The sequence below is a fragment of the Chanodichthys erythropterus genome, chromosome 18 (assembly GCF_024489055.1).
Source record: "Chanodichthys erythropterus isolate Z2021 chromosome 18, ASM2448905v1, whole genome shotgun sequence".
Lineage (NCBI taxonomy): Eukaryota > Metazoa > Chordata > Actinopteri > Cypriniformes > Xenocyprididae > Chanodichthys > Chanodichthys erythropterus.
The window spans coordinates 23,235,459-23,249,054 of NC_090238.1; the positions used below are offsets into that span (position 1 = coordinate 23,235,459).

Here is a 13,596-nt window from a genome sequence, read left to right on the forward strand (position 1 = left end):
CTCACTGCTGAGCACATAGTAGACGCGCAATCATCTCCACGCCCCCCCGAGCACACTGTCACTGAGCTCAGACTTTAAATAGCTGTGAATTAAGAGCAAGTCTGAAATTTGTGCGCAAAACACTCACAATACATCTGATGCGAATGATGTGGTAAAGTGATCGATAGGAGAAATGCAAAATAATAATTGCAATAATGAAGGGACATGCTGCAGATCTGCTGCAGGGATAAACTCTGCCTGACTACTGGAGGTGGATCTAATCAGCTGTAGACTTTCACACACACTCTCGTTCTCTCTCTCCAGGGTCTCTTCTCCAGCTCCCACATGGTTTTTGATATCTCCCTCATCCACCAGAGCCATAGATCCAGGTTGCCAGGCAACCCCTAAAATCCCCAAAGACAGACGCGCTCAAGCCTGCGCTTGGATAGATCAGTGCTCATGCAATATGACACATATACACTGAGACATACAGAAAAAGAGAGCGGTTGCCATGGTGATGTCTGTAGGCTGGCTGCAAAAGCTTCCCTAAATGTGCATTTCAATAGAGTATGACAAAAAGGACAAACAAGGTTGAGAGCTTCAAGTTCATGTTCTTTTATTGGAAAAAAAATCAAAAGACGAGCATATACAACTTGGAATGAACATAAACAGAACTGAAGGTGGGCAGTCGAAACAAACCCCTGGCGGCCAAAGCCCTCTTTTGCACTCTCCAGAGTAATCAACATGCTCACAGTCAGAGCCCAGAGAAAAACTAAAGATAAAACATTTATGATACAGTCACCATTGCCCTTACCCAAAAAACGCTTCCATGTAAGGTGAAAGGTCACGCCCTGAAACTCCAAAGCCACTCCCTCCCGCTAAACGCCCCTACTATCGGGCACAGTGCACAAAGAAACAAAACTCCAAATATCTTGACATGCCAAACATAGTTTAAAATCTCTTAACCGCTCATTTTTCTTAAAAATATTTCTTTATTTAGTTATTGAAGCAAACTGCAAAGGTCCCATTCATTCGTCCTCTATGCAGATTCTGAAAACCCTCCCGCCACCCGAGCCCACCTCACCCAAACAATATTAAACCCTCTTTTAATTTCACCCCCAGAACACTCCGACAGACATCGCTGAGGTTTCCGCCCCAATAGCGGCTCCGGACTCAAGCTGCATGCATGTAGAACAGAAACAGGAAGTAGAAGATGATTGGCCAGCCCAAACATCGCCACTAGCAAATGGAACCAGTTAAGCAGTTCACCAGATGCTTTTACTTTAGTTTCTGAAGGTTTGATATCAGGATTAATTGATTGATCTTTTTGTAGATGTCTAAGCAGTTCTTTGGGAACAGGACCACTAACCAGTACATGCAGGTCATTTATGTTTGTTTATGTCTTTTTTTTGTTTGTTTGTTTGTTTTTTCATATATTTTTTCTATATATGGACATTTTCCTTTTTTAACATTCAGTGTTTTTTCTATACAGAAACAGTATGAATAAATGAATATTTTTGCGTAAGAGGTAAGTAAAACATTTGACTGATTTTTTTTGTCTTCTAAAGAGGTCAGGAGAGAACAGAAGAGCTTCACTTTGCCGTCATCATTTGTACAAATTCTGTGGACAGAAAGAAGTGGACACATCAGACATGACACAATATTACAAAACCTACTAGCTTCCAGACAGCCCCTTTAAATTAATCTCCATTTTTTTTTTTTTTGTATATACACACACACTCAAATAACCTTGCGTCATCCAAATCCAAACTACATTAATGTAATTGAATTGGCAATTTATAAAAGTAATATTTAATCTGCATAAAACGGCACCCATTTTCAGGTAATCTGGAAAGCACAAAGCTGCGATGTACCTTCGTAATTGACCTGACCGTCACCATCGATGTCAGCTTCTCTGATCATTTCATCCACCTCTTCATCCGTTAGCTTCTCGCCCAGGTTTGTCATGACGTGGCGAAGCTCTGCTGCGCTGATGTAGCCGTTCCCATCCTGACAGAGGCAGACAAGATCAATAAGTCAGCCGTGTCAAGCTGTTAAAATATTAAAGCACTAAATCCAAAGTTGGCGATTTTGAAATCAGTAAAGATGTATCGTGTAGGCATAATGCAGAGGAACAATGGGCAACATAGGTAACATTCAACAAATGGAAGCAAAAAAGGCCAATGGTGATTTTTCTTAAACGTTTGACAATCAAATGTCCCTGCAAACCTATAGGGAAATATGTCTGAATGTGGAAATGATTGCACCATGAATCGCTCGAAACCCACTTTATGTGGAATAAGGGCTTATTATTTAGTTTTCCAAGTTTGGTTTGTTTTTATTTGTTTTTTCCCCTGTATCCTCACACTTTCCATGGACGTAAAAACATAATTTTTCCCCTGCTTTCAGCACTGACCTTGTCAAACACTCGGAAAGCCTCACGGATCTCCTCCTCGCTGTCTGTGTCTTTCATTTTCCGGGCCATCATTGTCAGAAACTCAGGAAAGTCAATAGTTCCATTGCCTGAAAGAAACAGAGAAAATCATCAGATCTGGTCCGAGATGTTTGAAAACTCGGATGAAGTATCCAGGAAGCAGAGAGCTAGAGGAAAAGGGGGAAATTCAACAGGGCATAATGAGGAGTAATGAGGTCTAATAGCACATATTTAGTGTGTTTGAGTCTAGTTGAACCACAGCAAACACTCTCCAGGATGCACAAAACACTGTGTAGGCACATATATATATATATTATCAGACTATATTTTAATTGTTCATGTTCATTCCTTCTAACTTTACTTTTATTACCATTGCTGTAATATCTTACACTCATTTAAAAGGTGCTGTATGTGTTTTTTTTTTTTATTCTACTAAAGCATAAAAAAATGTGTTTGCAGAGATTTAGGAAATATTCTAAGTCAGAATACTTGTTTCTCTGAAAAACAATGCGACAACCAGTTATTCTACATTAAATGTGTGTTCCGTGTTGGAACATGTTTCTGTTCCACTGTCCCACTGTCAATTTACCCAATAGTATTTCAACACCACAGGTTGCCAGTTGGCAGAAAACACAGCGTATTGCAACCATGGAAGCCTGGGTCAGATATCGCAGATTCTACCCAACCTAAAAAGCATGCAGTGTATGGCTCGTCGCTTTCTATTGTCAACTGTGCTCATTCCTGCTGCATGTCCTCAATCTGGCAACCCGCATGAGCATTGTGTCTGAGGAGGAGGGGGCAGGGTTGCCTGGCAAGGCCAGACTGATATATCTTCTACAAGATATATCAGTCTGGTCAGTCCGCCCTCCGTCACGATTCGAGTCAACTCCAAACCGTACCGTGCAATAAGATTTGTTTATTTCAGTGACGCAAACAGTGTCACTCTAGTGCGGCGAAAGATTGCGCATGGGAGACCCGAGAGTTTGTTCTATTCAGCCATGAATTCAGTTTTAAATGACCAAAAACACATTAATTTTTTACTTTTCGCTGTTGACTCTCTTGTCGCTTTGATAACGTCATATCCGCCCTTCTCTGATTGGTTTACTCCGCTTCCTGTTTGCTCGGATTTGCTCCCCCTAGAAATCGAATTGATTCAATTGCAGTACCCATTTCAAACACTAGCTGTACTGTACATTATAACGTTATGCCTAAATTCACTTGAACCATTTAGTGTTTAGACTTTTAAATTTCATTTATTTAGACAAAATAATGCTGAATTTTACTATCAGCCATTTATAAAACCTTTCTGGCCAGGATCTTAATATTGGTGTATTTCTAATTTGAATCTAAACAAGACAGGAAAAATAACAGTTCTGCAGTTCAGGCTGAAATGTGTGTTTTGCTTCCCTTGAGGTTTCACTAAGCTGAGGTGGGACATTTCCATTACACAGAACAAATATGACGTCCTCCTGCGTGCATGTGTGTGTGAAAATGATCACTCCAGCCATTCCCAGAGGGTTCACACTGCGTGTGTAATCTGACAATGTGGGTGTAGACACGTGCTTGCGTATGTGTTTTTCTTCACATTACATGTTCTCCTTACTGGAGCTCTTCACAAACACACTCTCGATTCCATCGCCGCCACTGCCAAAGTGGATTATATAAAGGATTCCATGAGGTCTTTATTACCTGCTGTTATTCAACGGGCTTTGCTGCTGTCTGACCTATAAAAATGACTCCATACCGCACAATCCCATCTGCAAATAATCAGTAAATCAGAAACCTAGCGTGCTCTGCGTGATCTAACAACACGTTTAAATGATACTAGCGTTAAAAGACACTCTAAAGACACCATAGCATACTGGAACACTAATTACATCAGCTCTGTAACAAGAGAGGCATCACAGGCACATTACCGGTACATTTGGTGATATCTGAAAGCTTGCTTGCACACAAGCTAATTACAAAAGATAACAAGATAATTAGACAGAGCGAGACAGGTCAAAGTTCAACCTTACGAGGCAGGAACGTTAGGTGAGATGCTATCTACAGAAGTGTTAGGAATTATTATATTTTTAAAAATCAAACAAAAAAGAAAATGTAGTCTTAAGTAATGTCAGACAGAAATCAAATGCGTATCAAAATAAGATCTAAATCTTTTGTGTATCTGGATGTTTACTTGAAAACTTGATATTGCTGATAGACACTTAAAATATAAATTAACATTAAAATGCGAGTTTTGTGATTTTTTCCCAAATCAGTTAAGTGCAAAAATTGCCCTTTAGCTGTTTGCCTACACACTACACTGATACAAAAACCTTAGTATAGCATCTGTAGCACACCCTGATAGCATCACTGTTTGTCGCAATCAGATCCATCAATGATTTCTGAAGTCTGAACTTAATCCAACTCACCGTCAGCATCCACCTCATTGATCATGTCCTGCAGTTCGGCCTCCGTGGGGTTCTGACCGAGCGAACGCATCACTGTGCCCAGCTCTTTAGTTGTGATGGTACCATCACCATCCTTATCAAACAAGGAGAAAGCCTCCTTAAACTCTGTGAGGAAATGAATGAAAACAGTATTTAAACTTCACATATATGACCTATTTTCGAAACTATTTTCACAAGATTAGTTCTTTCTCAAGTGTCTGGCTGAATGAACAGCAGGTGTGCTGATAGTAAGTAGCTAATATGTGACTTTCATCCTCTGCACTGATGTTAATTCAGGACTTGTATACAACAGAAGCATACAGATTGGCTTACCAGCAATTTGCTCCTCGGTGAGTTGGTCAGCCTGGAAATAGAGAAGAAAAAAAAAGTGATAAGAAAACAGGTGTCATAAATATATAACTCATCGTTTTATTTTTATTGTACACTTTACTGTGAAACTGAACAAACCCTAATGCCACAAATGTCCTGTCATCAAGAAAAACAAGTCACAAAAGAAAGATCAAATCACTGTACACCCAGAGTCTAAGATATCAAAAAATAACAATAGAAGAGCTATATATGTGAATATACACTTAAGAAAAAAAAAAAAAAAAAAACCAGCACCATAATTACTATCATTAATCCTTAATTACTCATCCTAATGTCGTTCCACGCCCTTAAGACATGTTCATCTTCAGAACACAAATTAAGATATTTTTGAGGAAATCTGAGAGGTATATGACTCGTCCATAGAAAGTAATATATTTAACACTTTCAACTTCCAGAAAGGTACTAAAGACATCATTAAAACAGTCGACATGACTGCAGTGGTTCAACCTTAATGTTATGAAGCGACGAGAATACTTTTTGTGCGCAAAAACAAAACAAAAATAAAAGACTTTATTCAACAATCTTTTCTCTTCCCTGTCTTTATCCTTACGTAGTTGACGCAGTAAGCACAGTGAAGGCTTCCGTGTTTACGTCCGAATGCTGACTCAGTATTGGTCGATGCTGTTCATGTGAGCAGCATGACGCATGCTGACGCAGGAGCCAGCCAATAATGAGTCGGCGTTCTGACGCAGAACCTGGAAGCGTTGTATGTAAACAACATATGAGAATGACACAGAAGAGAAGATATTGTTGAACAAAGTCATTATTTTTGTTTGTTTGTTTGTAAGATTGAACCACTGCAGTCATGTCGACTGTTTTAACGATGTCTTTACTACCTTTCTGGGCCTTGAAAGTGGCGTTTATATTGCCGTCTATGGACGAGTCATATACCTCTCGGATTTCATCAAAAATATCTTAATTTGTGTTCCGAAGATGAACGAAGGTCTTAGGCCCCATTTTCACGGCGTTTTAAAATGAAAACGATCGTCGTCTACACTGGCGTTTCCACAGCGGTTCAGAAACGATACACGGCCCGAAAACGCACTAGTGTAAACGGGGCCTTACTCTTACGGGTGTGGAACAACATGAGGGTGAGTAATTAATTTTTGGGTGAACTAACCCTTTCATCTACCGTCCCTTCTAAAGCTTCCACTTAGAATCTCAAGGTCCCAGATTAACCAATCAATTCCAGCATACAAGACAAAATACCACTTTGACCTCCAATTCAAAAACTAATGGTGAATAAATATCCCCTTAAAGGCCACAATGAAAACAGTTACATTTATTCAGAGACACACACACACACACACACAAACAAAAAATGTCTTAATGCTATCGCAACCTTTATGCCATCAAACTGAATATCAGTCAGGTCAGCCACCAGCCTCTTTGCCTTGGGTGCGTTTTCCCAGCCATAAGTTGTCTTTACATCTTGCCTGTCCATTTTTACCGGTGCTTTCCTGGGTTTGACCTCAGCGGTAGGGCTTTTCAATGAGGTCAGGCCATCCACCGCTCCTCGAACAATCACCAGTCCTTCTGCCAGACACTCGGCCCGCTTGGCGTTTTGTGCGCCCTGGCGCCTGACATCTCCGAGCTCAGTCCTACACTGCTGCAGACAGTTCTTCAAATCTTGTACATCTCGGACCACGCTGTCAATGCGGCTGTTGGTGGAGTCCACCAGCATGTGCAGGAATGACTTGTAGTTTCTCTCCTGTAGCTCGATCAGCTCTTTATAAAAGAACTGCTGCTGGTCAAGGAGATCGTAGACCATGGATAACGATACAGAGTTCTCCTCGGGGTAGACGATGGGTCTCTTTGGAGGCATTCTGGTCTCTTTGAGTAGACGTTACCTGAAGCACGTAGCTGTGAGTCTGGCTGATCAGGCTGATGAACAACAGACCCCGAGAGAGCTCACCTGACCCTTGAGGCCGATGTTACTGTACCAACCTCCTGGGCCGCATTGGGTATCGTACAGCAAGATATTGGGCTGTTTTTTGAGAAGCTTAACGTCAGCAGCTCACTACGGTTACAAAGCCGAGGGTCAGGGATTGTTTCCATTATTTGAGATTAGACAAATGGGTGTCCCATCGGGTCACTCAAGCAAAGTAGGACGTATTCTGAGATAGATCGGCAGGTACACAGAGTGACAGCTAAATCAAAGGAGGGTATTAAGGTCCGTCTGTCAAAATCAAGCGGCTCATCACTTTACCTGCTCCTGTGGTCATCTCAGTTTACAGCAAGCCGTAGGTTTACGTTTATATCTCTGCTCATCTGAGTGGCATCGCATCTCTGCTAATTGTGCCAACACCTCTCTGTCTGCAAACACAACGGCAGGGTTTACCTTTCCCGGCGTGGATGCATTGTCTCATCCGTCTCAATGTCCTTGTGACCAAATTTATTTTTCTCCCCCCATCTCTCCCTAAGGGTCCTTTAGCCTGAGGTTTAAGAATCTGGGTTTTTGTGAGTTCAAATCCAGGTAGGGACAAACTATGACCTGGAGAGTTATAAAGGTCCCTTCCTGCCCTATTATGACTATGCTGTTGTGCAAGAGATCTGGGCACATGTTATTCCAATTAGTGTGCTATCCGAACTCCCTTGAAATGTAACCTAAATATGAACATACGTCCTTTATCCTTACTTAAACCCTTGGCTAGTTAAGTCACAATCTAACAGAAGTAGTAACATCTTTTCTTCTTTATTGTAAATTATATAAAAGGGTGAAAGAGATAATTGGGGGGGAAAAGAGCAGTGCAGGGTTCAATTCATCTGTTGTTGATTGGATGGAGATCTGAATATAAGCTTGGGAGAACTGTAAGAAAGGGGTGGGGTTTATGAGGATGAGATGATTGATGTCACCAGAGAAGTCTATAATTTCATGGGAAGATCAAGTTTCAGAATAAAATCTACATGCTGATAAAAATTATGAGGTCAACAACAACAACAAGAATGAAACAAATGCATGGATGAATAGTTCACAATATAACATGCATTTATAAAATAAATAGGGTGAAATTCCATTTTGTAATGACTTGAAGGGATAGTTTACCCAAAAAACTTTGCTATCATTTACTCACCCTCAAGTTGATCCAAATCTGTATGAATTTCTTTCTTCTTCTGAACACAAAAGAAGATATTTTAAAGAATGTCGGTAACATAGTATTTTTTCCCCCCATTCTATGGAAGTCAGTGGGGCCCATCAACTCTTTGGTTACCCATATTCTTCAAAATATATTTTTCTGTGTTATGAAGAAGAAAGAAATTCATACAGGTTTGGAAAAACTTGAGGGTGTGTAAACGATGACAGAATTTTCATGTTTGGGTGAACTATCCCTTTAAACAACAAACTTTGTTGTCAAACATTGTGATATGATATGTGCAAGAGTGATGAATCCACTCAATCCTTGGCTGCACCAGCAGTATCCCTGCAGAGTAAAAAAAAAAAAGCTCTGGTAGCTTACTGCTCAAAAATTTTCTTATGAGGCCATTCTTTTCAAGTCAACATGAAACAGAAATTGTGATTGTCTTTTATTTCCTATTGAGACATAGGCTATATTCAAGTGATATGGCTTGTCGAATGAAAAAAAAGTGAATTTGGTTTTTGCAGCCATTTGCCATTGTGACAGCCCTAATTGCTGGAGGGCAGGGATTGAAACTCCTCTGGCTCTTGGACAACCTCACTGCCCAGCAATGGCACTATTATATACACTTTTACGAGGGAAGGGTGAGTTAATATTTTCAATTGAAAGTTTACAAAGTCACATGTTTGTTTGTTTCTTTTAAATAATAATAATAATAATAATAATAATAATAATGATGATGATGATGAGCAAGGCTAAGTAATTTATATAAAAATCACTGCTTAACGTTAGAATGCTTAAAAAAAGGAATGGTTGACTTTGATTAAAATAGATTTTATTGAATAGTTAAAAATAGTTACTGGTTTGAATCACTCTGAAACACAGCCCTGTATAATTTATAGCATTATTAGAGAGGGAAAGAACATTTTATGTGAAATCTACCCAAATTAATCAATATCAAATAGAATTGGAATTGTCAAATTTATTCAAAACTAATAAAGAAATCTGTAACAATATCCATGATTGATCATCTAATAAACATTTCAGCTACTTGAAGCTTTCAGCTACCAATAAAAGTGTAGTACTCTTTTCAGGCCAGGCACACACTAGACGATTTTCAAATCTTAACAGATCTCTTAACTGTTGGAGACCACAGACATGCATTTAGAGGTTTACATTATAAACCTTTAAACGCACACATTAGATATTCGACCGGACTGTGAGACCACACACCTGTCGAACGCATGAACGATTTCAGAGTGAGACGAGATCTCACTGAGACTCACGAGATCAAACGTGACTTGAGAAGAAAAACAAGTGGAGGACAATCAACGTGGTCAGCTGTCTCTCCTTGAGCGAATTGTTTTACATTGAAAAACAAAGTAGAAAAAAAGAATATGAGTGATCTTCTTTGTCAATACTCCATTTTCGTGGCATGTTTGTGGCTGCCAAGTTTCAGCTAAAAGAAGCATGCGACATCCGGTAGGTGACACTTGCTCGCTTGCATTGGCTATCATCATGTCAGAGGCAGCCCAATCAAGAGTCGTAAATATCAAACATGTTTTGAGATCGGGGACACTCCGTCTCGATCAGGAGCAGCTAAATAATCGTAATGACACCACACAATGGAGGATTTTTTGGACAAAAAAAAAAATAATCATTTGCGACAAGCCTAGAATCGATTGGGGGTGCAAATCGGGCTTAAAATCTTCAAGTGTGTGGCAAGCTTTATGTAGATTTCTCCCCAAAATCAACATGGAAAATGCACCGTCGGCAGATTCCCCATTGGACCTGCCCATAAAGGATAACTTCTCTTGAGCTGTTGAGGGGAGAACAAGATCCTGCACCTCTACTGGAAGTCTTCCAGGCTGTTTGCCATCCAGCAAGGCTTCAAACATCGCACACCACTGCCAGGAATCTGGCCTGGATTTGAAATGCTGTGCAACGTTGCCTGGAATCTGGCCTTGAATTATGAGCTGCCAACCGGCAGAAGCAGCTGAGAGAAGGCTGGCCTGGCACTCAGGACACCCAGTGTACGATAATAAGTGTGGTATTGCCACTTTCACACCATGTAAATGGGAGTCCCCAAAGCCCTGAACCTTCATGCCGCCAGACAGATGCTCTTCAGAGTTCCAGTAACTATCTTTCTGCACAAAACAAACAACAATATACCCACAACTTAGCACCCAAGACAGGAAGATGGCTGAATATAAACTCATGACCACAACTGTGAAGGCAGCTTCCTTGTGAGCCAAACCAACTGTTTGCCATAAAGTCAGCGAGCCATGAAATTGCCATACTTTTAAGGCTAATCTGTCCATTTTATTTCCCAAGTTTCCCAATAAAAAATTCCTTAGAATAACTTTAAAAGTGTTTTAATCCAATACTGAACACTGGACAGATTATATATACACACAGTAAAAGACCATGTCGTTATTGTTCTAGCATTCAAGCAGTTTCAACCCAGAGACGCCCATATGAAGTAGTGCAGACTGTTTCTAGACCATGATGGGTGAGAAAAACATGACTATTTTCCCAACAAGTGCCCAATGAATCCCATAGCATGGTTGCCTGTACAGGCGGCACAACAAAATTAGAGCTGCAACCGGGCCAGAAAGATCCTAAAGACGCAACTGAGAGAGGAAACAGACTCCTCACACAGCAACTACCATTGATAGTTCACCACAGAACTGAGATAATTCTCACCAAAGATGACAGGGTTAAATAACACCCAGAAAAAAAATTATGCTGCGCCTTTGACAACATGCTGTGATGAAGCTGAAGCAGAAACGTTTGTATGGACTCATTGAGTCAGTATTGACTTTTGTTGAACTCACTCAGGACATTCTTTCCATGCTTCACAAACAATGTTTGCTTTCTTGAGCTAAAATACACCATTTAAACAAAGGATTGCTTATTTTCTCATTTGGTATCCAGCTGTATGATTTATGCACTCCGTTTTGAGCTCTTATGAGAAAAAAAAAAAGAAAGTCCAGAGCACAGATAACAAACAGACCTGTTGCATTAACAAGTTAATACCTCACAAAATGAATCAAATATGTTTTTGCCAACCTAAACCAATAAATAAAGCCAATGTGTGATTCTAACGGTGCTTATTTTGACAGATCTGACAGTTATGCAAACCTTAATTTAAAAAAGCTCAATAAAAAGTGCAGCTGAGATAAATAACATGGTAATACATACATGTAATAATGCTTTATCTTCAAAGATGAAACAATGACCATCTACAGCCAACACAACTCACATGACAACTGCTTAATAAATCTCATTAATTTCATTACACTGAACATTTAAAGAAATCAATTTCAAGCAAATATGGGACTTGTGTCATCATTTATGACTTCTCTTTTTCTCAAGAACACAAAAGGAGATGCTGACAGGCTAACAGCCCTAGTCACCGTTCACTTTCATTGCATCTTTTTCCATACAACAAAAGTGAATGGTGACTGAGCAAGTCATTCTAAAAATCTCCGTATGTGCTCCAGGTAAGAAATAAAGTCCTACGGGTTTGCAATGCAACGACATAAGGGTGAGTAAATGGTTCATTAATTTACATTTTTTAGGTGAATTAATCCTTTACGGTCTTGCTCTCTATCCAGACTGGTCTGATTTGTACAGGCACTGTCAATTATGTCTAAATAATTTGCTAAAGCAAAGCAAATATTGTCTCAAACGCCAATTACGAAGGCAAGCACAAGGTGTTCTTATTTAATAGGTGGTGAGCAGCACTGATCATCTGTCTGCTTCTGTCCAGCACATCACACCAACCATAATAAAACGCATATGTCACATTTCCTGCCGCACTATGACATCAATAACACTGCAACACGTTCAAAATAATAGACAGACGCAACCATCGCTGCGAAGTGCACTGAAATACACAACAGATTCTAATGCATATGAAATCAAATTTGCTGTTGCACGAGCGCAAAACGCAACAGAGGCAAGCAGGTGGTTACGTTACGTGTATATTAATCGCAATGCGTTAAAAACAAGAGGACAGATTAACACAGTTTCATAAACAAGCAGTGTATGGCAAACGCCTATACGTACCATATCTGAGGGTGGAGAGTGGACTAGGTTTGTTAATCTACGCTAGACTGCGGTGATGCTCCGCTCCCAGTTGAAAGCTCCACCGTGAGACTGTCGCTCGCAGAGTATTGAAGGTGATCCGGTACTATATACATTGGTGTATTCCTCCGCCGTACGGACCCTTATCACTCACTTCCGCATAGTGCAGTCACAAGCCCCGCCCATCTAATTATCATAACCACTCCAGTCCCGAAAAGGAAAAGTGTGTAGTACATATTTTAAATGTATAAAAAGTTTTCAGCACTGATGCAAGAAAACAGCATATTTACATACTACTAAATGTTTTTTTTATGTTAGCCAGCAGGTTTATCTGAACAGTAATATTATTTATTATTTTCTCATAAAATAATTTAAATATATGAGCACGCAATACAGATCAATAATGTGTATTGTAATGTAATTATTTCTTGGATCACTTATGTTAGTCCTATTGTAGGTACTAATTATACTAACATGCAGTATAATATGAACAAAATATGCATCTCACTCATAAAGCTTCACATATTCAGTAGGCTATATAATTTTCACTTCATTGTTGTAAAAAATAACGTGGGCCTACAAAGATATTTTACAGATACAAATATGGGATTATTTAAAAACCTCTCACAGCATTCTCATATGCTGATAATTCTGTTTTTTATCTCTACACAGACCCAAAAATCTTCCCCAAAATGACCTATCAATATGTTCTATAAGTTGTGTAGAAACACAGAAGTTTGCCTGAATAAAATCTAAAGTAAATTCATCAAGTAGCCTACATTTGTAATGAGAAGGATAACACCGACAGGAATACCCTTTAAAATGCAGGGGCCACTATTAAAACTATAAATGTGATAAACAAAAAATAGGCCTAAGTGTAATGCATAAGACAGGACTATGGCAAAATGTACAGCATGAAGAATAAACACATTCAACATTCACATTCAAAAATGAACTTCAAGAATTAGCTTTTTTGTGAATTAAGACCTTTTTTATTGTCACAGTAGAAAGCCGTCTTACATAAAGGATTCATTTGGTCTCTTAATTAATTTATTAATTAAAATAATTCCAAGTGAACAGTTAAATTTTAAATAAAACATGCAAATAATTAAAAGTTATATTAATATAATATTATAAATAACTATTGTCTTAACTTTATTTCTGTTCTTTATCACACCAAGTTAAATTAACG

General features: G+C 39.2%; 1 protein-coding gene across 1 annotated transcript; it reads right to left on the bottom strand.

The window, feature by feature from the left end:
- Nucleotides 1–561: 561 nt before the first annotated feature.
- calm1a (calmodulin 1a) lies at nt 562–12,508 on the bottom strand. The gene is made up of 6 exons (XM_067367495.1): nt 12,387–12,508; nt 5,179–5,209; nt 4,828–4,971; nt 2,396–2,502; nt 1,854–1,989; nt 562–1,600 (listed from the first exon to the last, which is right to left on the bottom strand). Exons 1-6 carry the CDS (start codon nt 12,387–12,389, stop codon nt 1,572–1,574), a joined length of 450 nt encoding a protein of 149 aa, XP_067223596.1. The 5' UTR covers nt 12,390–12,508; the 3' UTR covers nt 562–1,571.
- Nucleotides 12,509–13,596: the final 1,088 nt, after the last annotated feature.